Below are 27,646 nucleotides of genomic sequence, written 5' to 3' on the forward strand. Positions count from 1 at the left end.
CATATACACACATTATGTTGCAGTTTAATCCACAGAACAACCCTATGAGATAACCGTTATTATCCCCATTTTATAGACAAAGAAAGGGATACAGAGAGAGGGTAAGTTGCTTTTTTTTTTTTAATTTTTATTAGAGTATAGTTGATCTACAATGTTTGTTGGTTTCAGGTGTACAGCAAAGTGAATCAGTTATACATATACATATATCCACTCTTTCTTAGATTCTTTTCCCATTTAGTTCATTACAGAGTACTGAGTAGAGTTCCCTGTGCTATACAGTAGGTCCTTATTAGTTATCTATTTTATATATAGTAGTGTGTATACGTCAATCCCAATCTTCCAATTTACCTCTCCCCCCTTATCCCCTGGTAGCCATAAGTTTGTTTTCTACATCTGTGACTCTCTGTTTTGTAGATAAGTTCATTTGTACCCTTTTTGTAGATTCCACATATAAGCGATATCATATGATATTTGTCTTTCTCTGTCTGACTTACTTCGTTCAGTATGACAATCTCTAGGTCCATCCATGTTGCTGCAAATGGCATTATTTTGTTCTTTTTTATGGCTGAGGATAACTTGCTTATTAGTGGCAGAATGGGAGGCATCTGACCCCCAGGTCAGTGCCCTTTCTGGTACGCCAGGCTCTCCTGCAAGTGTGCCCACATATACATACCCCACAAGTAGGGTAATGGGCCATAGAGAGAACTGCCTGAATGGATATGACAGGCTCCACAATGCTTTCCTTATTTAAACACATCTCCCACATCAAACTGCCACAACAAGCCCTCCTGTCTTGTCTGATATTTTACAATAAGAAATATTCTTTTGAAATGGAAAATAGGCAGAGCTTTTGTCTCAAGAATGCTGCTAAACAAATATAACCTGAGAAAGGATAGGCCTGGCGGGTCTGTACCACACAGGCGAGATCCTTGTCTCTCAACACCAGCATTATGACACTATTAAGAATACTGGCTAAACGAGTGCTTATAACATCTGACTTCAATCATTGTAGTCAGTAGCAAAAAATGTGTTACACATGGCATATGCATACCGCAGCATGAGTTGATTGTATGAAGCACATCCTATGATCAAAAAGGATAATGCAAAACTAATCTTAAGTGGATAGCAGAATTCAACTTTATGACTTCGGGTTAAATTCTCTCTCTCACTGAGTATTCAACGAATCCATTGGTCGAGGCTTCAGCCCAAATATACTATATTATAAATAATTCATATGTGAGCATAATCATATTTTAGTATTTAATTCTCACTAAATCGCTGCTTTCAAAGAGATTAACAATCCAGGTGGGAAAATTTTAACAGTGTCCATGTCTTACTGCATTCCCAGCACTTTTCATGGGCCTGGCACATAAAAGGTTCTCAATAAATGTTGGTTGAGTCAATAAATGAATGCATGAGTGAATGAATTATGACTTGGGGGGAAATTACATAATGTGTTTATATATTAACGTTTATTCAACGCTTTTTTTAAATGTTCGTTATTAATTTGTTGAATGATAAATGAATGAACTTCAAATGAATTAATATGACAAGCTGAGTTTTCAGAAAAGTCAATAATGTTTCCATTAATTTCCACTGTCCTGTCTAATTCACTTTGAAATGTTTTTAATATATGATTAAAAAGAAGAGTAAATTTAGGATAATAACCTACGTCACCCTTAATTTTCAGAGTATGATGATTATTCACTTTATCAGATTACTGGTGTTATTGTATGCAACAAATGAATTATAAAATAGTTATGTATGTCTTCAGACCCCAAAGTGATACACTTTGTGTTCATCTGCACCCATTAAAGAAATCGGAGTCATACCAGCCGGAGGAATAAGGCCTCCCTTTCCCAGAGGTCAGCCTTCTAGCAACTTCAGCCTCTTAAAACAGAGCCAAGAAATGTAACTGGACTCTGAGTGTCAAATATTACTGTATAAATCCCATACACTAAAGCCTCTTTTAAAAAGGAGCCTTTGACTCTCTTTCATATCCTGTTTGTTTTCTTTTACATATAATCTTGATAAGCTTGATTATTTAGCTCCTGAATGCATGCTGAGTATAAATTACAATTACATAAAAGCTAAACACCAAGACATTTTCCGCTTTTCACTGGTAACTGCAAGACTTATCAACTGATAATCCAATCAATAGCAGAAAGTAGACCCCCAAATTAGGCCCAGATTAGACCCCCAAAATAAAACCAACCTATCTGCCATCATTTGCTATCCAGACAAGGAATCCTACAGACCTCACTCGATAGTCAAAAGATATTCCAGCACAGGTACTGCCATTAAGGTGGCAACCATGAATATCAAGAAACATTTTAATTCTTCTTAAGAAGGCATTATAGAATTTTAAAAATTCAAGATTTATATGTGAAATTTTAACGTTTAAAAAAGTTAGGCATTTTAAAGGGTAAGATTCAATTTAGGTGGGAAACTCACATCTATGAAATATATATTCTAGAACACATCCAGTAAGTGGGGAGAAATTGCTCGTGTTTGCATTGAAGGCTTATAAATGAGTGGTTTACTTCCAAGATCTTTTAAAATAGTGAATTAGGGCTTCCCTGGTGGCGCAGTGGTTGAGAGTCCGCCTGCCGATGCAGGGGACACGGGTTCATGCCCCGGTCTGGGAAGATCCCACATGCCGCGGAGCGGCTGGGCCAGTGAGCCATGGCCGCTGAGCCTGCGCATCAGGAGCCTGTGCTCCGCAACGGGAGAGGCCACAACAGTGAGAGGCCCGCGTACCGCAAAAAAAAAAAAAAAAAAAATAGTGAATTAATAGAAATATTACAAAGCAACATGTTAATACACTCTAGATTATGTCCTTGACTATGCTCAGTTCTACATGACAATATGTGGAAAAATCAATTTACTTAACTTTAAGCTTTTCTTTTAGATGATGTTAAAACTATAAACAATGTAGCAACTGACCATCTACAAGAATAAGGCTGTTAAAAAGTGAATTATATAATACTTGAACTTGGAAAAGGAGGAAAAATACATCATAGCATAGAGTTACTTTAAAGCTTTAATGTTGGCCAAGGGAGATTAAATTGCCTTTGGGGTGTGCAGATGCAGAAGATTCCGTTGGTGTGATTTTCAAAGCAAAGACAGATGATATTAGGAAATAAAGCATGAGGGCTTCTGCTTTAATCTGTCCACGTTAATGTTTTGATCTATGACTAATTGGAATTGCAATTAAGGTTCAAGAAGATTCTTACAGCCTGTCTGAGGCTAGCAGACATGTAAGGCTTTTAAAAATGCATCTAGGAAGATTTCTTGACCACAAAAGAAAGAACGTGTGAAGAATTGTTCTAATTGAAGCCTGTTAGTGTGTCTAATTCGAAATTAATATGGAATATGCACAAAAAATGACAAAATATTCAATGCTCGCTATCAAGAAACAGAGAAAATATACTACACAATCTCTGAAAACAAAACATGACTCCCCTTTTAAAGTCTTTAAATAAAAGAAAAAGAACTACCACCCAAGAGAATTACTAAATCCAAAGATGATGTCATTCCTCTGCTTAAAATCCTGCAGTGGCTCTCAGAGCCTCCAGGATACTCTGAGCTTCTCAACATGACATAGGCGGCCGGCTTGGTCTGGTTCTGGCCCTTAACGCTTTTCAGGTCTTATGTTGAGTCATGTTGCAACACAAGCACTTCCACTCAACTATGCCAGCCTATTTGTAATTTCTGGAGAGCAGCCTGCTCTCTTATGCCCTGGTGTTTGCGTGCATGCTGTCCTCCCTGAGAACCCTCTTCCCTCTCACACTTCCCTTTATCTCAGCCAACACATCTCTCTAAGACTCAGTTTAAGTGTAGGATACCTCTTAGGATTGTGATAGTAGAAACATAATTACTTGTTTAAAGTAAGTAAAAAGAAAGTCCTTTGAGAGTTTGGTGAAGGAAGAGATTAATTCCCAACCAGTTAAGATCTGGGAGGGATTTTATGAGGAGATTGGTCTTAGATCCATAGGACTATGAAACTTCTACCATTTTTATTTTACTTAAAAAAAAAAAGACTTTTATTCTGTACATCTCATGTCCCCCTTGGTCATTTTACTCCTACCTTGGGACTTTGAGAGTTAGCTTGGCGATGCTTATAGGATAGAAAAAAATCACCAGTATGTCGATGATTGAAACATAGGATTCCTCTATTTAGGAAGGTTGTTTTCTTTGAGCAGTCAGATGGGACTCACATATTAATGAGGGAAGAATAGGACACCGTCCAGCCACCCAGATCAGTAGGTGGACTGCAAAGTTACACAGACCCACCCATTGGAACTCCAACCACTGCCTCTGAATGCCCACCTTACCTTACTATTCTTCTAACACTAAAAAAAAGCTACTGAAACTTCATCTCCTTCAAGAAGCCCTCCCAACTAATGGAAAATGTGTTGACAGCTTTCTGGACAGGCAGTAAGTAAAGACATGTTCTTTAGAGGCATACAGACTTTTAAGTGGGATCACCCTGGGAAGGTTACTTAACTTGCACTCAAGCTGTATCTATTCTGGGATTCAAGAATAACTGAGGAAGGGTTTATTTACATGGAGGACCCAAGACCCTTGTAGGAAGGATGTAAAAGGAGTTGTGCCCACCTGCAAAAGTCAAGAGCGGTGGCATCAGCGGTGGTGGTGGCATTGGTGATGATGGTACCAATAGCGCCCCACATACTTTTTAGTCTCAGGTAGAAAATGCATCTGGAGCCCAGCTGACTGATCATTGACAGCATTTTCACACATCACCATAGCAAGCCAGGGCAGAAGAAGGGGTAAACATAGATACCACGCTGTGGTCAAAAGAACTAGTTCTTGTCATCGCAGCCAAGGCTGGAACTTCCAGAACGATTTGGGAAGAAAATGTGCTGGGGACTAAAGTTCCTTAGTATGACTAGGAGAAAAGCCATGTATATCATGACTATTTTTAATCAGGCTGTTATGGATTGGAAAAGTAAAACATTATACCTGAAACAAGTAATATTTGAATAATTGGCATGTGGTTTCAGCTTAAGAAAAATGTCAGAAACACAAAGCAGATTAAACAGATGTTTATCTCAGTGGCAGAAAAGTAATTTAAAAAGCATAAACCTACAAAAACTAAGAGAACAGGAGAGAAAATTATAAGAGGCAGGATGTGTTAACAAATTCGTGAAATGACTTAGCAGAGAAATGGCATGGGCTAAGTCAAGAAGCAAGCCAATTCTTGGGTAAAATCCTAGAAGAGGATTCTTTTGAAGGTCAAGGATTATTGAAAATAGGGAGATTCACTGAAAAGTTTAATGATAAGCAGCTAAATATCTCCTTAGCTCACACAGTCAGACAACTGTCTCCTCACCATCCAAACTCCCACCACAAACAATAACCCTGATAGAAGACTGGAAAGTTACAGTCTGAAGAGAGTGACCCTTGAGACATTCTGGAGTATGAGGTGCAAATGGTTGCCTCTGAGAAGTGGGAATCAGGGATGGAAAGGGTCACAGGGGCCTGGTGACTTTGTTTTTGTGTTTGTTTTTTCATTATAAGGCTTGTAGTTGTTTGATATACATATATGTACGTAGGTAGGTACAAATGTGTGTGTGTGTGTGTGTGTGTGTGTGTGTGTGTGTGTGTATAATCACTTTGACCTAAAATAAAATTTAAATTTAATTATAATTTAAAGAAGTAAAATAAAAGAATAAAAAGTATCATATTCATGAGAACACATTTAAAACTACACACTATTGTATTAATTCTTAAAATCCTTATCTTGTTACTGATCATTTATTCCACCAACAGCCCTGGGGATTCTTCTTTTTAATAATGGCCTCCTTTCATGACACTGAACCGCCAGGGACCTAGTAAGTAGGCTTGCCACACACCGTCACACAAGCTGTGTATGCCCCAACTCCAGGGCAACTGGAATTGGCAGTGTGACAACTAATGGTAAGTTTCCATCAGTGTTAGAACTCTACTTCTTACTGTTTAATTTGTAGTGAGATTTGTAAACTCACTTCCTCGTGCTTAGTACAATTCCTTACCTGTGTTGCTCTTTTAGCTTCATCATCAATACGCAGTCATTGAGTTCCCACATCTGACTCAGTTCCCTTAACAAGGTTCATTGTAAAAATACAAGCACAGGTTTTACCTTTTTAAGGTTTCCCTGGTTTTTTTCTCTTCCATTTTTTTCTCAGTTAATAACTGTACATTTGATATAGCTTACACTGACATTTTGAATTTCTGATTGTATATGTAGTCAGACTTGGTCTAAAAGGCTCTAAATGTTTCACTTATTTTTACATTTTCTCGAGCTTTGCAACTCATTAACCAATAACAATGAATGATTACACCTTTGGTTGATTTCAAAAGTTCATCAGTGACTTATTGGCTCTTGCGGCACTTAGAAGCATATAAATGAATGTTCCATGGCAGTAGTTAAGGAAAGGCAGACAATTGCTTTTCATGACCACAGTACTTCAGAAGGTAGATAGATAAGCCAAGTTATTGGTAGCTAAAATTGTCTTATGTATTTCTCAAATTAATTCAGCCCTTGGTCTTTTCCTTGTTGAGTGTCTGAACTCTGAAAGTCTCTCTTCTCTAATTGTTGACTCTGCTCCCTCTACTGGAATCTTGGTTAAATTAAATGGAAAAACAGTTTATCTGAAAGTGAATAGTATCTCTTTAGAGTTGGTCTATCAGCCCCAGATTGAAATGAAGACTAACATTAAGCTAGGATATTACTCCCATAGCATAATTGAAAAGTTCCACTGCAACACGGAGAAACTTTTGTCTCTCATCTTTCTAATGCAAGTCAGTATTTAGGAACACCTTAGAAAAGGAATGCGTAAATCAAACTCTTGGGTAGTTTAATTTAATTCAAATATTGTAGCATTTTGGCTTTTTTGGGAATTACATTTCTGTTTTTACTAATTTGTTTTGAGTTTTAAATGCCTTAAAGCATTGCAGAAATAACAAGAGTTCATTAAATATATGATAGGCTTCAAAGGATCTCAGAATACATTTTATAAACATTGAATTCACATTCTCCATACCACTGAGGTAAGAACAGTAAAGACTGTTCCGTTTAATGGGAGAAAAAAATTTATTTTAGAGAAAAGTGTATGTGTCTACGCAGGCTCATAAAATGTTCAAAAGCAAAATAGGTATAGAATGTATGCCCGATTTGATTTTGAAATAAAATCATGTTTCTACATCTTTCATATTCAACCAGAAGCTAACTCAAAATTTAGTGAGATTTATAGGGTTTCTTTTTCTTTTTTAATCTATTTTTCATCAATACGTTTTTGATAAATAGATTAGCACTTATAGTAGAGTTATTTTTTTAAAGTACACTTTAGCCAGCTGTCTAAAGGAAAAACAAGGTATTCTTTAATCTGCATGCTATGCTATCCTCTGAGACTCAAAACATCCTTAGTAAAAATAATCCTCCTAGAAATAAGAAAGGAAGGGAATAAAGCCAGAGAATGTGACATGCATTCAGCTCATCAGTCGCTCAACAAGCGTGTTTATTGATTGTCAACCATGTGCCAGACACTGCGCTAAAAGCTGGTGATTTAGCAGCCCCCTGCCCTCATGGCATTCAAGAAAGGAGGACAGGAAAGTAAATACACTACCAAATGTAAAATAGATAGCTAGTGGGAAGCAGCCACATAGCACAGGGAGATCAGCTCGGTGCTTTGTGACCACCTAGAGGGGTGGGATTGGGAGGGTGGGAGGGAGACACAAGAGGGGAGAGATATGGGGATATATCTATATGTATAGCTGATTCACCTTGTTATCCAGCAGAAACTAACACACCATTGTAAAGCAATTATACTCCAATAAGATGTTAAAAAAATAAAAAACAAAGATGTGACCAAAAACTATTCTTAAGGGAAAAGAATGATGGTGGGAGGTGGCGGGGTGGGTGGGAGGGGAATAGAGGGAGGCAGGAAGAAGAGCAAGGCGATAAGGGAAAGGACCTATTCTAGATTAGAAGGTCAGGAAGACTTATCTGAAAAAGCGATATTTAAGAACAAAGAGGAACAGCCTTTGGAAGGGAGGGTGAGGTGCAGATGAGTGTCATGGGAGAAGACCTGAGAAGGGAAAGCACTCGGGATCTAGGAGGAACCACCCAGGGGCAGGTATAACCTGAGTGGGTGAGTGAAGGGACGGTGAGTCTGTATGAGGATGAGGAGACCTTCTCAAGGAAGTGAATATCCAGAGATTCCTGCCCAGTTTAATACTGTTGATGGTGCAAGGGAGTAGTCAAACTATTCTCAGAAGACACCTCATAACCAGTTCTGATAATTTGGAAGAACTGTCTGTTGCTGGCAGGCTGCCTTAGAGCCAACCAGCCAGGGCACTTTGAACGAGACCTTTGTTAAAGTGGGTCCTTTTTTTTTTTTTTTAAACAGGACCTTTCTGACCAAGTGGATCACAGACTAGACCTTTCTTGTCCTCCTGGTAGATTTTTTTTGACTTAAGACTGTAGGTCTCAGGCAATGAGCCCATGCATCAGATCCTTCAGTACTTTGGTGAAAGTCTCCCAGGCTAGTAGGTTTTCTGTCTGAAAGAGTGGAATCATGTTTCCAGTGAGACAGTTTAATGACCTCATCCTTTTTTAATTTCTCATCTGCCAATTGTGCGCTGTGGATGGTTTTCAGACGCAGATGGCCGGACACAGCTTCTGCTCTTACTGACTCAGAAGCTTATCCATTTGTATCAGAGCTTGGATGCTATAGTACTAGTGGTGATGTCACCACTACCTGCTTAGGAGATAATGAAACCAATCTTGGATGCTGTTTTTACTAGGTGTGCTGTCTCAGAGAGGAGAAATAGCGTGGGTCTTGGGTCTAAGGTCTTGGGTTCAAAGATAAGCAGCTTATGGTAGGCAGGTTCTCAAATTTCACATCCAGCTATACCGTTGTCCTTTTAAGTATCATCTGCACCCAGCTGGGATTCACAGCAGACCATCTGGGCTTCCTCAGGGTCCCCACTCATGCACTGGGCTCAGTTGAGTTTGATGGAATGTCCTCTGCTGGCCTCACATCCACAGTATGTTGGCGTGGAACTTAAACTCTGCTTGTTCTGAGGTTTCACTTCCATTTGTTTCATTGGCGCAGAATGGACCTCTTAGCTGGCCACCGAAAGGTAATATCTGCGTTGGTATTTTGGGTCACTCTAGAACCTTTCTTCACATTGTTTTTTACAGGACCCATGACTGATTAGCCTCTGTCTTCTATTGTAGAAGGAGTTAGGGGTAAAAAGATCTTTGTGGTAAATAAAAATTTCAAGGTGAACTTGAAACCAAAGATACTGTTACTTACAGAAAAAGGCACACTCAGTAAACTCAAATGTAAAATAATTTTTTATTAACAGTTATGGTAAATTTATATTGTACACAAATAGACTGTTAGAATGGTTCTTAAAAATTATAAGGGAAATGCACATACAGTACAAAAATTTTATAATTGCCATACTTCTTTTTGGGGACTGGGAAATTATTTTTACGTTGTTTATAGCCAATCATTTTTGTATTTAATAATTCTAAATCCTGTGCGTCTTTTATATCTCTCTCAATGTCAAATTTTGTCGTCGTCTTTTTAAATAAACACACTTTATTGTTCACACACACACACAAAATGCCATGCTAAGGCATTTGGATTTAACCTAAGAGCAAACAGGAATCCACTGGGGGAATTTCAGGCCATGCCAGGGAATGAGCTAATTCGGTTTTGGAGGGCTACCTTTGGCCGCCACGTGGGGCATCTGCAGAGGAGCCAGGAGTAGAAGCAGGAAGTGCAAGAGCGCTTCGGAACGAAGACTGAGTGGGACACAGGTGGGCAGATGTGACCACAGGAGATGACGGCTGCTCCCTCAGGATGGAGCCTTGTGCCAGGCGCTTGACATGCAGCTTCTCTAGTCTGTGTGACTCCAACAGAGCCTGGGCACAGAAAGCCACAGGATAAGATGCTCCAAATCCCTTCCCTTGAACACAAGCTTCACAGGAAATATATCTTGTGTCCATCTAAAGGGTAAAACCTCAGGACACCTTGGGAGAATAAAAGGCAATCTGGTGTGACTGGAATATAGACTGTTTGGAAGAGTTTAGATGGAGGTAAACCTAATCTAGTAGATCAGGACTGGACCATGGAGAATTCAGCCAACAACCAGTAAAGCCCTTTCAAGTGCCAGATGCTGAGCTAAGGGCATGCACCTACAGTATCTCATTTAATCCTCACCATGGCAGCATGAAATACCTACTAGGAAGTTAAGACCAGAAAAGCATAAAACTGACAATAAGCAAGTTGGTGGTGGAACCATCTTTTGAGACCCTGACCTCTTTTTCAAAACTGTAACCCATTTTGCTATCCTCATACCACAGCTAGAGAACAACATGGGATCCATTTTGCAGATGATGGGCAACCAGTAAAGGCCTTTTGAACCCATGGGATGAGGTAGGATGATGGGTCAGATCTGCCTTTTTAAATAATAACTCAGAGCCTGTGTGTGTGCTTCAGGATATTAGAAGGAATGTGGATGGGAGAGAAAGATTTCGTCCTGTTGGCATGGAAGGGTCCCATGGTCACACCATGTTAACTGCAAGATATTTCAGTGTCTTACTTATTGCACAGGGCAGGGAAAACAATGGGCATTTCTGCCTGGGTGAAATAAAATAGATCTAGCTCCTTTCATGAAAGCTTTTGGAAGATTTTCTTTGAAATATTGCCTTGGGAGTCTTTTCTGGGTAATTATTATGGAAACATTCAGTGCAGCCACAGCTCCAGAATTGTTTAAAAGACCCAATGACACAGCCTCAGAGTCACTCCTTGGGTTATACATGAACCATATCTTATAGTCTTTGGCTCTGCTCTTTGTTTTATATTTTCATTGTTCAATAATAAAGTAACGAAATTTTCTGCTATAAGGAATTTATGATGTGAAAGAGGAGTAGGGAGGGAAGGTTTTTCTAAATTCCCTCTTTCAAAGAAAAAAGGTCATTGGAAACTTACTTTTTCTGTCATCACAAAAGGCAAAATTAATAGTTTTTTCTTCTGTGTAATTCATGTGTACTGGTTAACTGATTCTCAACCAGGGGCAATTTGACCTTAGGGGACATTTATTTGGCAATGTCTGTGCATTCGTTTCTTAGGGCTGCCGTAACAAAGTACCACAGGCTGTGGCTTAAAAAACAGCAATTTATTTTCTCATGGTTCTGGAGACTGGAAGTCCCAAGACCCAGGTGTCAGCAGGGCTGGTTTCTTCTGAGGCCTCTCTCCTTGGCTTGTTGATGGCCATCTTCTCTCTGTGTCTTCACGTGGTCTTCCCTCTGTATCTGTCTACGTCCAAATTTCCTCTTCTGATAGTAACACCAATCATATCAGAATAGGGTCCACCCTAATGACCTCATTTTAACTCAGTGACCTCTTTAAAATACCTATTTCTAAATGCAATCACATTCTGAGTTACTGAGGGTTAGGACTTCAACATAAGAATTTGGGGGGAAGGGAGAATAGAATTTAGCCCATAACAGTCAAGTTCTTGGTTGTCACCACTGGGGGAGGGGTGCTCCTGGTATCTAGCGGGTACAGCCAGGGATGCTACTCAACACCCTCCAATGCACAGGACAGCCCCCCACTACAAAGTATTATCAAGCCCCAAAGGTCAATAGAGTCAAGACTGAGAAACCCTGTTCTAGTTCCAAAGCCAGTTGCTTGATTTTTTTTTCAAGCATAAAGAAAATCAATATATTCCTCAAGTGAACATTAGTATTGTGAATTATAGTACAGTCTTAGTTTGGACTCTGCAAATACTCATGTTCAAATACCTCATACAAAGACAAATTTGTGGGCATGAAAGAGCTTTGTAAACTGTACAGTTCTAGACAAATAAATGGAGTTATTGTTAAAAGAAAAAAATGAAACACAGTATAAAATATTAGCTCCTTTATCCTTCAGGGAAAAAATTCAGATAATTCCAGATGGACTGGGAAGGAGGGAAGAATGAAGGTAGAGAGGACCATTAAGATCCCATTGAAATTGCTTGAACTCCCCCCCACCCCCGCAGATGAGTGTGAAACCCAGAGTTATGACTGGAATTCTGGGATCTGGGGATGGAAGAGAGATGGACCAGGGGCTACAGACCAGGAAGCCAAGAAAGACCCAAAAGAGGGTGTATAAAGGCTAAGTGGAAGCAGAGTCGGTAGTACAGAGAGGTCTGAATAGTCACTCCAAAAGTGCTGGCCAAGAGGTAAAAGCAGCCAGAAATTCCACCAACCTGTGACCAGGTTCAGAAAAGTGCGGAGCAAACTTTCCCTGAGCTATCTCCTTACATGCGTGGTAATTCTTAAGAGTGAGAAAGGTGATGCAATATTAGGACCAGAACTTAAGCTATGGCAGCCAAAAATTGAAATGAGAACTTGGATTCTAGTATATAGTGTAGCTGAAAAGGGCCGATCCCAAAAGCTTTGGAGTCAGACAGATCAGGTTCAGACCGTGGCTCTGCCACTTACTGCCAGTGTCATCTTGGGAAAGCTAAAGTTCTGTGTGTCCCTGTTTCTTCATCTATAAAATGGGTTGTTATCTGAAGATTCATTAGACTGTGTGTGTGTATGTGTCAGCTAAATGTTAGTTATTATTCCAGAAACATTTCAGAGATATAATCAATAGGGTTAATGGCCATTTGGACGATGAATGATAGGATGACGTAAAAAAAAACAATAAACCTGAGGTTTCCAGCTTGGTTGCTTGAGAGAACAGTGATGCATTACTCAAGATGAGGAAACACAAGGAGAAAAGCTGGTCTGGGAAAAAGAGAGAAAACAGTGAGTCCAATTTGAAATGTGTTGGGCTGTAGGTGACTGGTCAATTAACCACATGGAGAAGGCCAAATATAAAACTGTTAGAAATAAATATCTGGGGCTTCCCTGGTGGCGCAGTGGTTGAGGGTCCGCCTGCCGATGCAGGTGACACGGGTTCGTGCCCCGGTCCGGGAAGATCCCACATGCCGCAGAGTGGCTAGGCCCGTGAGCCATGACTGCTGAGCCTGCGCCTCCGGAGCCTGTGCTCCGCAACGGGAGAGGCCACAACAGTGAGAGGCCTGCGTACTGCAAAAATAAAAAAGAAAGAAAGAAAGAAAGATCTGTAGTGCAGGTGCAAGTTCAAGTCTGGAAATTGTTCACAGAGAATAGAGAGAAGTAGAAAAGATAGAACCTTAGTGTATTCTTAGATTCTTAAACTTTTCTGATGATTTTTGATGATTATTCCATCCTTTAGAACATATAAAGATCTATACTATCTTGTGGGAGGTGCAGAGAAATTGGTTCCAAATTGGGTGGGAAGCTTTTGGTATATCTAGAACTATTACACTAGATGGATAAAGATCTATGTGTTTGATGATAATGATGATGATGATTTTAGTTCTTAAATCTGCTTTCCCACATCATTGCCAACTTTGTTGAGTCTGCCTCCCATGAGTAATTTGCCACCATGGATTTCAAAACCAAACCAAACAAACAACAAGATTGCCCAAATAAAGAATACTTCCTTTCTGATTGGGACGTTTTCCTCTGAGAAAAGTACATAAACATTCACGACTGGCTCTGTGGGCTTCTTATTCTGACTGTTCAAAGAAGGTTTGGTTTGCTATTGTTATTTTTTCCTTTGGTCATTTGTTTTGTTTTGTTTTGTTGTCTGCTTGCTTCGTTTTCTATTTTGGGGTGTGTTCTGAGAACATGAGGTTTTTAGATAAATGATCTCACAAAAACTGTATCTATCTCTTCTCCTGTTATTGACAGAGCTTTGAGGCTCTGTCTTTTCAAAGCTTCCATTAAAAATTAATATTAATAAAGCAAAGGGACCAGTAGAACATAAGCCTACTGTCTCTAAACATTTTTAAAGTTATCCTGTAACTTTAAAGAGATTTTTTTCAGGATAACCATAAATATCAGTAAGCTAACATTTCTCTGCTCTTGATACATCTGTATAGGTAAGAGTTTTAATTTGTAAAAACATAAAAGAGATTCTATTTTATAATAATAATGATAGCAAATATGTAGTGCTTATAACGTGCCAGATACTGTTTTAAGTACTTTACATACATTAGCTCAATTATTTCTCACAACAATTCTATAAAGCAGATACTATTATTAAGTCCATTTCACCGATTAGGTAACTGAGGCACAGAGCTATTAAATAACTTGCTCAAGGTTACTCAGTTTAGAAATAGCAAAGCCAGGACTTGAACTAAGGCAAAATAGCTCCAGAATACATGCTCCTAACTATTACACCTCAACTATCTCAAAAAACAACTTTGAAACCTCAGAAAGAAAATACTATTAGAAGAGGAGTAAGGAGATTATTAGCTTTTTCTTTACATATCAATGTATAGCTTCACTTTTTACAACAAGTAAGTTTTAATTTGAAGGTCATCAAATAAAATATTCTTCTGGCACTTCAAGAAAAAGGGTATCCTGCTGGTCAAAGTCATATGAAAAGGCACTCAACTCTCCTAGACATGAGAGAAATGCAAATTAAAACCATAGTGAGATACCATTGGGCATACATTTAGCCAAAACAACTAAGATTTAAAGAAGAATAATATCAATTTTGGCTATAACAAATGGAAACCAGTGGAATGCTAATACACTACTGGTGGGAGTATGAATCAATATAGCCACTTTAGCAAATTATTTGGCAGGGTTTATTAAAGCTGAACATATGATACATATATACCTAGACCCAGCCATTCCACTCCTAGATATATACCCAACAGATATGCACTTATATATATGTTCAAGGAAGGGCATATTTAAGAATGTTGATAGCAGCATCATTCATAATAGCCCCAAACTGAAAAGAACTCAAATGTTCATCAATAGTTCAGCAGATAAATAAATTGTAGTATAACAACAAAATGAGACACATATTGCATTGAGAAGGAATTAACTATTGCTACGTGCAACACATGGATAAATCTCATAAATGAGGGAAAGAAGCTAGAAAAACACAAAAGGCTATTCTCTGTACTACTAAGTGAAAGAAGCCAATCTGAAAAGGCTACATACTGTATGAGTCTAACTATATGACATTCTGGAAAATGCAAAACTATGGAGACAGCAAAAAGATCAGTGATTGTGCGGGCCAGGGGTGGAGGGAAGAATAGACAGGGCGCAGAGGATTTTGGGGGGCTGTGAAAATACTCTGTATGATACTATAATGCTGGATACATGTCATTATACATTTGTCCAAACCTATAGAATGTACAACACCAAGAGTGAACCCTAATGTAAACTACAGACTTTGGGTGATTATGGTGTATCAGTAGGTTCATCAGTTGTAACAAATGTACCACTCTGGTGGGGAATGATGATAAGGCAGGAGACTATACATGTGGGGAGGGGGAAGGGGTATATAGGGAATATCTGTACTTTCAATTTTGCTGTGAACCTAAAAATGCTCTTAAAAATAGTCTTTAAAAAAAAAACATGCACTTTATGATTCCATTTATAGAAAGATCAAAATCAAGCAAAATTAATAAAAATGTTAGAAGTCAGCAGACTGGTTCCTTTTGGGGGGAGCAGTGAGTTAGGAAGCTTCTGAGGTGGTAGCAGTGATCTGTGCTGGTTTACAAGGGTGAGTTCACATTGTGAAAATGCAGTGGATTTATTAGTTAGGATTTATTCCTTTTCCCATATATGTTATACTTCAGTAAAAAGTATTTTTCAAAGATACATTGTTTTGGAGTTAAAAACAATAACATGAGAAAAGTATCCGGACATACATTGTTCATACTGTCATAAAATGCTACTCAAGCCTGCACCTTTCCTTTTGAAGTTCACAGGAGGGCTTATCTCTAGAAATGTATTTAAAAAGTGATCAATTAAAAAGTGCTGGAATGTCTCCATCCTGGATCCATTCATTGTTAACAAAGGTGTCTGGCAAAAAGCTAAATGCTATTGGATCTCCCAAGACAAATTTAACATGATTATACTTAGAAGAAATAGGAATTGCGTGGTGCTGCTAAAGAAGAAAATATTTGTCTTCAACTGTGGCAGAGATTAAAGAACCTTTGTTGTTGTTGCCTTCTTTGTTTAATAAGCACACTATAAGGAATGGCCTCTCTGTTCACTGATTCACATATCAAGTCTCAAATACAGACAGTATAGCCGGATTTTAAGATGGTGGACTAAATACTTACTGCAGTCAGGCCTCTCCCACAACAAATCCATAGAAATGATAAGAAGGGTAGATATTTTTGCAGGAGAGGAGGAGAAAAGGGAAAGTAGAAGGAAAGAAGAAGAGGGAAAATTGGGAGCTTGGGATTGACATATATGCACTACTATATATAAAATAGATAACTAATAAGGCCCTACTGTGTAGCACAGGGAACTCTACTCACTACTCTGTAATGACCTATATGGGAAAAGAGTCTTAAAAAGAGTGGATATATTTATATGTATAACGGATTCACTTTACTGTACACCTGAAACTAACACAACATTGTAAATCAACTACACTCCAGTAAAAATTTTTTAAAAAAAGAAGAAGAAGGGGGAAGGAGGAACAGGAATAAAAAGAAGGAGGAAGAATAGGAGGGGGGATATAGGCAGGAGCAGAAGCGTAGAAGGAGTGGGGGAGGGGAGGAGAAACATAAGCATAAATGTACTTGGGCAATGGGGGTAGAAGGGGACTTTCAATGGATGAGAATCTCTGAGGAATCCCTAGGACAGAAAACAAATAGGATTGACTGAAAAGAGAAACCACAACGCTAATTGTGAGCAAAAGCCATTGTGGAAGGTGGGCACAACACAAAGTGTGTTTTGTTCCCAAAAGTGTTTTATACCAAAAGGATTACATGCCTCACAGTTAGGATTATGTAGCCATTTGATGAGAAACCTGATTTTTTTTAATGGATTGGGTAAGATCATCTGCTCACTCATAGGACAGAGGCAGTAGAAGAGGGTTCAATTCAACATTCATTGAGTATCTTCTGTATGCAAACATGCGTTTAGATACTAGGAGTACTGTGATGAAAAAATGGCCACTGATCATGAGGAATACACCCTACTGCAGGAGACAGACACATGAACACATCATTTCAATATGATGTCATTAAAGGTATGGGGTGATACAGGAGGACGGAGAGCAAATCACTTACACAAATGTGATAAGGCTTCCTGGAGGAGATGACACCCACCCAACCCGAGTCTTGAAGGATGAATTAGAATCAATATGCCAGAGTGACAAAGGGTTGGTGTGCTCCCCAGTGGAGCTTGTATGCAATACTAACAAATGGGGATTTCATCTGGGAGGTGATAGGAATTGAAAAGTTTTAAGTAGGGTGGCTAATTCTGCATTTTTGGATAGATCACTCTAGTTGCCATTCAGAGGGTGGGCCTCAAAGGATAAGAAGCAGGAAGCTTCTGGAAGCAGGCAGCCACAGAGTTGGGAGGCAGTTTCAGATGATTGGGTCAGAGAGAGTGAGAGCAGAGTTAGGAGAGAGAAAAGGGGATAGACAGAGAGGATAAAAAAAGAAAAATAGGAAGAGTTGAATAGTATCTAAGATTTGAGCTTTTTGACAGGAAGATGGTGGTGGCATTAACTAGAAACTGGCCCCACAGAAAAAGAAATGAGTTCGGAATAGAAAATAATTATTTCCACTTTAGACACAGTGCATTCCTGCAATATTGGTAAACGGACATATCCAGAAGGAAATTAGATAAATGATTCTGAAGGAGAAACATTAAGACTAGGAATATGGCTTTGGGGGGTAATGGGCATCTAAGTGATACTTAAACCCGTGAGAGTAAGTAACAGTCACCAAGAAGAAAGGGCAGAGGTTGCAGAACACTAGGCCAAGGGTAGAGCTCCAGAGAATACTGCCGTATAAGGGGTAGATAGAAGACGATCCCACAAAGAGTCTATAGAAAGTTGGGAAAGAATCCTGAGAGAATGATGCCTTGGAAACTATAAAGTATAGTGCTTCCAGAAAGAGAGAGTCTGGTGTAGGAGAGAGGTCCAGTAAGTCATGTGTTCATTAGATTTGACAACATGGAGGTCATTGTTTCTATGGCAAGAGCAGTTTCATTGGCGTGTAGGGCTGGAAGCCTGTGTGTTATGGGCTGAGAAGGGAATAGGAGGTGGAGACTACAACTGGAGACTTAGAAACAACCCCAAAGGGAATGAGAAAGATTAGGTAGCAGGTAGAGGAAGACATGAGATCGTAAGATCTGGTTTTTTGTTTGTTTTACTCATGGAAAAGACTTGACTACATTTATACATTGAAAGGGAAGAGAAAGAAATTGAAAATGCAGGAAACAGAAGGAATTGTTCATGAAATCATGTGCTGTAGCATCCTGGGGGTGGGGAGATAGGACCCATGAGCAAGAGAAAATTGTGGGTATCTTGAGCAAGGGACAAAAGAGAACAAAAATTTGGCCTATGTCGTGTTTGATCTAAAGAGTCCCAGTTAATTCCACGAAGTCAGAGGGAAGGTGACCATGATGGGAGTGGCTGTCCATTAAGGGGTCTGAGGCAAGCGGTGAAGGTTGGCAGCAGTCCCTGCAGGAGTAAACTGAGCCATAACAAATAACAGGACTGTGCAGCAGTGTAGAGAGCCCACAAAGACCATGAATTTATAGTAACTAATCTGCACATTTGTGAGTTTTTCTTTTCTAGTGGCACTCAGTCCACTGAGATAGTAAAAGAGAAGATGAATTAGGTTTTCTCCCAGAGCTGGGGTTTTGCCAGTAGTGGGAAACAAAAGACAGTTCAGGGTGCTGGTGAGATGGTGATCCAGGAGATCAATGTATGATCTTAGGCTAAGACAAGTCTTTGATCCTGGAAGTATCCAAGGACTAGAGGTGGAAATAGAGAACAACTAAGCTGGAAAGAGAAGAGTTTGTGTCTGAAACCTGGGGGTCTGTTAAGCACTGGAGTAGTCATTTGGAAATAGAGAGGATAATGCACTCTAGGGAAAGAGAATCACATGGGTAAAGACAGATGCAAAGAGGAACAGAAAGAATTTCAGTGTAACTGGAACACATGTTGCAGAGAGGAAGGTGGCGTAAGATCAAGGTGGAAACATGCTTTAGGCCAGGTTGTGAAGAGCCTACGAAGGTAGGGACATTGGTTCCTCTAAGAGGCCTGAAGTCCACCCAAGTTCTCAGGCAGGGGAGTCCCAGCTGGGTGTGGTTGTGCAGGCTGTGCCTGGTATCGGAGCTCTCCATGGGGGGCTGAACTCCAAGCCAAGCTCTCTTTGCCACCCCACTCACTCTGCTCCCTGGCTGCTTCTGCAGGAGGCAAATGACCTTTTCTTTAATTTACCACCCTCCCCTCCCAGAGGGGAAGCGCTTCTCCAAATCATGCGAGGGGATGCCTTTCTCATTGGCCAGCAATGTCTCTTGAGTGGAGTGACATGATCGGATGGACTTTTCAGGGTGACCTCTCTGGCCATGGTGTAGAAGATGACCTAGAATGAGGAGGCACGGTAAACAGGAGAGTAGAACAGTTATCAACAGAGCAGGGACCTGACCAAAAGCAGCAGCCAGGAAGGAAGAAGTGAGGCCAGATGCAGGAGCAAGCTTTGTAGCAGAATTAACACTGGGTGCCTTAGGGACATAGGCACAGCAGGAAAGGGAAAAGTTGAAGATGACTCAGATTTCTCCTCCACTGTCTTCCTAGACCTGACCACAATTAATGCTCAATTAATATTTTGTCACATGAAGAAAAATAAATAATAGAGTTGCAAGCAACAAAGACACTTTCAAGAGAAAGATACTGTCTGCTTGAGTGGAACTCTCTACCCAGAGGAAACAATATCTTTAGTTAGCCTCCTAAATTTTGAGTGAGTTGTAGAACTCAGAGCACCCATCTAGAAATTTAGAAAGAGTTCTTCCTAAGCACTGTTCACAGCCTTGGCTGAACATTCAAATAACCTGAGAAGTTTTTAAAAATCCCAATGCCTATACCGGACCAACTGACTCAGAAACTCTGGGGATGGGACCCAGGCATCTATATTTTTTAAAGCTCTGGCAATGGTTCCAGTAGATAGTCAGCTGCTCCCATGGAACTTTGCAAATCCTATTCCAGATTTCTAGATGTGGTCATTAACACAGTGTAGACAAGAGCTGGGTCAGAGACAGGGAAGAATGGTTTAACATATTTGACCATCTTGTCACAATGAATCCTCCATTTCTGATGAAATCCTTTTACCTAGTGACCAGTTCTTCAAAATTAATTTCAACATCTTGGCAAAAGATGAAAAAACTTAAAGAAGTGCATTACATTGCTTCACTGATTTTAGGAAACTGAACCATGGGTCAAATGTGGTGCAAAATAGGGACTTTTTTTAAATGATAGTTTAAAAAGTAAGTAATGCACAGATTTGGAAACTATTTTAAGATCCCTTTATTCTGCTAAAGTTATATGTGTTCCAGGGGTCAGAAAGACCAAATACTACAGAAGAAAAAACAGAAAAGTTTAAAAAATAATTTAAGAGTGAGAATGAGGATGTTTTCATACAGAGTGGAAAATTTGTTGGAAAAAAGGAAAAGCAAAAAACCAAGGGCAAGTAGAGCTCTAGGCTCCAGCCCAGGGGCTTTCCCATTAAATTCTGCACTGTGACTTGGAGACCTCTCAACTCCGTGAATCTCATTTTCTTCCCTTTTAAGTGGGCGACCTCACCCTGCTGAGTGCCAGTCCTCTCTAGCAGCCAAACATTCTCATTCTATCATGTTTTACTCAAAGTTGAACTGGCTAAAAGTAATTTAAGTCTTGCCCTTCTTGACACGAAGGCAAGAACAGCATTGCTCACCAAAAGGCAAGGTCTGAGGACCCCTCCCAGGCCAGGGTTATTTTTTACTAATCCACAACAGATAAGGATTTGAGAGTAAAGGTTTAGAAACTTTCATAGAAATTGAATAATCTGTCAAGTCACATAACAAAATATTGAGGCTTGTATTTTGCATATCTTTGTGTTATTTCACTTTTCTATTAATTAATTTTATAAAAATATAAGTCCACAGCAAAGTAGAACTTGTTTTTCATTGGTCTTTTACCATGGACAGCTTGGGAAGCGCTAAGCTAGACCAGTGTTACATTTGAACATCAATGCAAAAGGTGCACACAGAAGAGAAAAGGTGAATGCGGCTAATTTTTACCTTACCCACTTTGGATTCATGTTTTAAAAGTCTATTTCATTTTACTTTAGATTGTTATTATTAAGTTATTTTGTGCCATAGGTTTATCTGCATTGTTAGCAGCTCTTTAAAAGAAAACCGCCTTCACAACATTGTAAATTAACAATACTTCAATAAAAAAAAAAGAAAAGAAAAAGAAAGTAAACAGTCTATATTAGAAAACAAGTCGTAAAGGGTCGGTTTAGCAATACAGCCGTCCCTCGGTGTGACTGGGGGATTGGTCCCAGGAGCCCCCGCGCATACCAAAGTCTGAGGATGCCCAAGTCCCTTATGTAAAATGGTGTAGTTCAACGAATACAATCAGCTCTCTGAATCTGGGATGCGAAACCCACGGATATGGAGGGCCGAATGTACGAGCTCATTTTCTGGGAGGAACCACAATGTCAGGTAACAGGGAGAAGTGATTAATTTCCTGTTGGGAAAGGGAGGTACTCTCCTTTTCAAGAAGCAAATTAAGTCTCTCCCTCCTGACTGGAAACGGCTATCATAGGGTATGAAACTATTAATGTAGGACCACCCTTGTTTAAATACGAGGAAGCCTGAACAGGGAGGTTCATTTTCCCAAGATCGTGCAGCTAGCACATGGAGAGGCCAGAATTCAAACCCAAGACACTGTACACTAACAATGCCTGTATTCTTTCTGCTGCTCCACCATAAAAATGCTCCAGGGGGAACCCTGAGAGTGAATGCTGATGTAAGCTTCACTTCCAGGTGCCTGAAATCGGGTAATAAATAGTAAAATAATGTGGAGTGCTTATGAATCTCCTTAAACATAAATTTCCTTGTTCTATTTAGAGCTTTCTGCAATAGACAAGATCAGTGTTTGTCCCAGACTGATTTGCACATCACACAGGGAAATACGAGAGGAGAGGAATGTCAGTGCTATCCACACCAGCTGTCTTGAGACTGGTTTGATCTAAGTTACTAATAAACATGCTCTAGAAGCAAACCACCCGGTCCTTTTAGGAAATAAGTGGGATATCAGTTAAAAGTAAGTGAATATGCTTTAGAAATATCAGGTCTTTGCAGAGATTATATAGACACTGTAAGGAATCCAGAGACTGTATTGTTTAGTTTAATATATGCCTGTTCAGTGAACTAAACAACCTTGCTACTTCAGAGAAACATCTGCACAGGGAACTAAAATTGTGAATCAATTATCTGGCTCTCTTATCTAAACAGTGCCAGGAAAAAAAAATCAGATTTTGAATATATGGACAATACACATTTTTTTAGTCTATATTTTTAGCATTGTTTAGTTTTAGCTTGAGAACATAGCATTTTATTCAGCTACATCATTGTTTACCAACAATGATATTAAAATTAATAATTAAAATTAATAAATATTAAAATTAATAACTCTGGGGGTTTGCCATACTCTAAAACATTTAGCAAAATATTTTATCTTCCCTGTACATGCTCGTGACTTTTTAAAGGCACAGAGTGAATGATCCCTTAGTTCTTGGCACCACTGATTAAAAGTTAATATTTGATAAAGGTATCAAGCTATCAACACTGAAATCTGCTGGTTAGGTGCAATGGTTGTGGCCACTTCAATAACAAGAATAATCCGGATTTTTTTTAAAGCTCCTGGGTGACACTACTTGGCATATACACTGAGAAAACCATAATTCAAAAAGAGTCATGCACCACAATGTTCACTGCAGCTCTATTTACAATAGCCAGGACAGGGAAGCAACCTAAGTGTCCATCAACAGACGAATGGATAAAGAAGATGTGGCACATACATACAATGGAATATTATTCAGCCATAAAAAGAAATGAAATTGAGCTATTTGTAGTGAGGTGGACGGACCTAGAGTCTGTGATACAGAGTGAAGTAAGTCAGAAAGAGAAAAACAAATACCGTATGCTAACACATATATATGGAATCTAAAAAAAAGAAAGAAAGAAAGAAAATGGTTCTGATGAACCTAGGGGCAGGACAGGAATAAAGACGCAGACATAGAGAATGGACTTGAGGACACGGGGAGGGGGAAGGGTAAGCTGTGACGAAGTGAGAGAGTGGCATGGACATATATACACTACCAAATGTTAAATAGATAGCTAGTGGGAAGCAGCTGCATAGCACAGGGAGATCAGCTCGGTGCTTTGTGACCACCTAGAGGGGTGGGATAGGGAGGGTGGGATAGGGAGATGCAAGAGGGAGGGGATAAGGGTATATGTATATGTATGGCTGATTCACTTTGTTATACAGCAGAAACTAACACAAGAATGTAAAGCAATTATACTGCAATAAAGATGTTAAAAAAATAAAATAAAAGCTCCTGGGTGAAATTGGCATAGGTGGTCAAAAGACACAAATTTCCAGTTATGCAAGAAATAAGTCTTGGGGATGTAATGTACAGCATAGTGACTGCAGTTATAATACAATATTGTAAATTTGAAAGTTGCTAAAGAGAGTAAATATTAAAAATTCTCATCACAAGAAAACAAATTTTGTAACTCTGTGGTGATGAATGTCAACTAAACTTACTGTGGTAATCATTTCACAATATGTACATATATCATTATGTTGTACACCTAAAACTAATACCATGTTATATGTCAACTGAATCATTTTTTAAAAATAATAAATAAAAATAAGCTCCTTATCTTATCTCAAGATAAATTTTAAGTATGTAGACCCGCTCTGAGATTATAATGGCATTAGCTCTGAGTCTTGGCGTTTGAGCATGTCATTTTTCAAGTCAACCTTCAGCTGACTGTTATGCGGTCTTAGTTGGTCTTGAGTAGACTCTGCCTATCATTTGGTCTTTTGGCCTCTGAGATACAGACAGCATATACCAGTGATGCTGTAGGATTATGTGGGAGACAGTAAAGAAATAGAAAATTAAAAACAATAAAATCTAATTACACGGAGTTTCGCTTAAAACAAAAATTGATTGAGTTCTGCCCAAAGTGGCTTGTTGTTTCCTGTGCCAGGAACTACTGTGCAGGCCCAGCAGGAAGTGTGCTACAGAGCAGGATCGCATTACACCCTTGTTTTATGGTTCATTTCACTTATTTAATGCAATCCGAGAACCTGCAAAAGGAACATGTTCGGAGGAGGGAATAGGCTTTTTGTCTTGTTTTGTTTTGTTTTTTTAAGTTTCTTTGAATCAAAACATTTGTTTTTACAAGGTGCTTATAGTCCCAGAGAAAGAGGACTTCCAGAATTGCATGGTGAAGACATTTCTCTTTGCCACAAAATTTAAAGCAGGACCCGACGCTGAGTTATGTCTAGGGTGGTTGAGTTATGTCTGTTCCCTTTGCTGGTCTACTCAGGTCATTTTAAACATGAAGAATTACAACCATGCCCATGAATGGTCTATCATTTTGAATTCCGTATCAGCTCCTCCTAGGGTCTCTGATTTGACTGAGAGCCCATGATGTTGGGGGGGACATGGGAGGAAAGGAATATATTTAACGTGCAAAAGAGCGATTCATTTGTCAAGCAACACAACGAGTTCCTTTGGCTGTATTGCTTGCAAATGTGTGAACTGAACAGCTGGACTGCCTTGTGGTGGCAGACGCCGCTCCTCACACACTGCCTCTCTTCCTCTCCAGAGACCTGAGTATGAACAACATCAGTCAGCTTCCCCCGAATCCTCTGCACGGTCTCCGCTTCCTGGAGGAGCTGTAAGTATCAGCGGAGTCGTGCCGCATCTAGTCAACACTGGACACGTTCTTGTATTTGTCTCTCGTCCTTACTGTGAGAACCAGATAAAACAAGGCAGGAAAGCTGTCAGCACCAGCGATCTGGGCACATGAGGAAACACTTAGCTGGGAGGGGGAAAGAAAGAATCGCTTAGGATTCTGGAAATCAACTTATAAAAGGGTTTACCATGAAGCTACAACTTTCTAAGGTGAGGCTGAGCCAAACAAATTAAAAGTTTAAAACAAAAGCTGTTTAAAAGAGCTGGAGAGCTCTTTGGAAATAGTTAAGCAGCAGGATATTAGAAGTTTGAATACTGGTTCATGTTTATTAAAATTGCAAGTAAAGCCATAATCAAAACCAAAAATTGCCTCTCGGTTTGGCTTATGACGGGGAGAATTGCATCCTCATTTCATAGCACCAAAACTCCTTGTCCTAATCATTTTTAATTACTGTTTTCCTACTTTTCAATTGAGCTTCCCTGAAGGCTTGAACTGAAAACCATGAAATCCACAGAGGACTTAAAACTGGTCTCCCCCAAACTCACTGTAAAAAAATAAAATTCAATTTTTTTAAAAAGGAGGAAGCTAAAATTAGCTAATGATACACAGAGGAATCTTGATTAAGTCTGGTAATCACTTTCCAGAAGATGAAAAAGAACTCTATAAACCAAAATCTGCATTTAAAAATTCATTTGATCCTCTTAGTCTTTTGAGGGACGGGGACTTAGGGGAGGGATGCACCGTCGTCATAGGCTTCATGAAGAAGGTTTGGCACCATTAGCTAAATAAATCCTCTGACTGTTGATTAAAGGAATTGTTTAGGCAATGACCTCTTTTGAAAATACCCCTTTTGTAATTCCTAGAGTCCGGGTCCAATCTGGGGAGTAATTTAAATTGTTGATGCACCACACGATCCACCTTGGGAGGTGGAAAGAACCATCCATCACAACCAAATTACACTACACTGATCATTTTTTTTCAAGAGGATAATATTCTCAAATTTCTCCCCTTTCGAGTTGGATCTATATTTATTTTTGATGGCGTTAGCTTTCTCACAAATGTTATTATTTTACTACTGAAATCAGCTGAACATGCCCAGATTGTTATCGAGGAGTATGGTAAAAAAGCTTAGATTACTAGATTATACAGCAAGTTTTTATTATTCAAAAAATGGATTTTCACTTTGGGTTGTCCAGGCTCCTCTTCTCTTTTCTCTCTGGCCATTTCTGTTGCTAAAAATTTAACCCTCATCAGGACTGGGACCATGTCTGTCCTGGTCTTGGCTGGTGTGTAATGAATAATCAATACATTTTTGATGAATGAATGAATGAACTAATGAGAAAGCAAAACATGTAAAAGGAGCTTCTTATACTTGTTCACCGCCTTAGAAAAAAGTAACAGATTTAGTTGACATGAGCCAATATTTTTAGATTATTTTTAGTAAATTTCAAACATCAGCATTTTTTTCTTGTTTACATTCTTCTCATCTGCCCTCTCTCACCATAATTAATATACAATACTTAGTCCTGTTTACCCCCATATTTCTAAAATATGCATTCCCACTGCCTTTCTCTTTAATTTCCTTATAATATGCAATGGCAAAAGGCTTCCATTCTCCTTCAACATACACCTCAGCTTTCGACCACAAACCAAATCAATAAATAATTCACTTCCGCAAGGACTTTGTTTAATAGAGTTCCTCCTTTGGTGACCCAATTCATTCAGAATAACTCCTCTTTCTTCATGAGGTGAATGTTAATTTTCATCCAAGACCAGTTCTTCAAAAGATAATCGAGAGAAAAAATAGGGGAAAGAAGGTGAGGGAACTACCATTTGAAAAGCCTATTTTTACAAATTACGTTATTTTTATGTCTCTGGAAACTCCATCAAGTATCTTGACCATGGAATCATAGAATTTCAGAAGTAGATGGGACCCTTTAAAGACTATTCGTTCCATTTCCTCCTTCTGTTCTGAAATTCCCTCTGCTGAGCTGGCCAACTTGCTGAATTTAAAAGCAAGACCACTTTCCCATATATAATTCTGTGCTGCATCTAACTGATGTTTTGAAGACATCATTATTCATTTAGTGGCAAAAGGGGATAATATTTATAGAACCTGGAAAAATGATCAACTCTGCTTGGTCTATTCCTTTCTTCCCAAGGCTAAATTTAGGGTGTTGTGGGTTTAAACACACACATCCACTTAGCAGAGCATTTTGATCATGCCTTTGTTATGTGCTGATTGTTTCCGTTAGACTCAGCTATGTTTAAGTCTGTATTCTCTTCTGGAGTGTAAGATCTTCGAAATAATAATATAATTATACTGACAACAGTAATAGCTTACTCTGTGACGGCACTGTTCAAAATGTTTTGCACACATTATCCCACTGAATCCTCTTAACAACCCCATAAAAGTAGATATTATTATTCTCACTTCAAGATTATAAAAAAAAAAAAAAAAAACAAGTACAGAGAAAACAAGGAACTTACCCAAGATAATGGAGTACATAAGTGTCAGAACTAAGATTCAAATTCACTTTCAAAGCCATACTCAGAAAGCAGAAGGAGGCTTTGGAATTGTTCTTCATTCATCTGTGCTTTTCTTTTCCCCGATAGTACCTAGTATAGTGGTCTGCACAGCTGAACACTTTAAACTCTTGTTAAACTGAGCTTCGTAATGATAGGTGTGTTCATCTGTCTGTGTCTGGGTATATGTGAGGGAATGAAAAAGAGTGAGACAGAAAGCAAGAAAGAGCTGTCTACCCAGCAGGGAGAGATTGGATATGC

General features: G+C 39.1%; 1 protein-coding gene across 1 annotated transcript in view; it reads left to right on the forward strand.

The window, feature by feature from the left end:
* The window catches only part of LGR5 (leucine rich repeat containing G protein-coupled receptor 5), a 120,947-nt gene that overhangs the window by 33,212 nt on the left and 60,089 nt on the right, over positions 1-27,646 (forward strand). Inside the window, exon 2 of the mRNA XM_067697348.1 lies at positions 24,770-24,841. Within this exon, the coding sequence (XP_067553449.1) occupies positions 24,770-24,841 (72 nt within the window). The remainder of the gene's footprint in view (positions 1-24,769; positions 24,842-27,646) is intronic.

The sequence above is a fragment of the Pseudorca crassidens genome, chromosome 11 (assembly GCF_039906515.1).
Source record: "Pseudorca crassidens isolate mPseCra1 chromosome 11, mPseCra1.hap1, whole genome shotgun sequence".
Lineage (NCBI taxonomy): Eukaryota > Metazoa > Chordata > Mammalia > Artiodactyla > Delphinidae > Pseudorca > Pseudorca crassidens.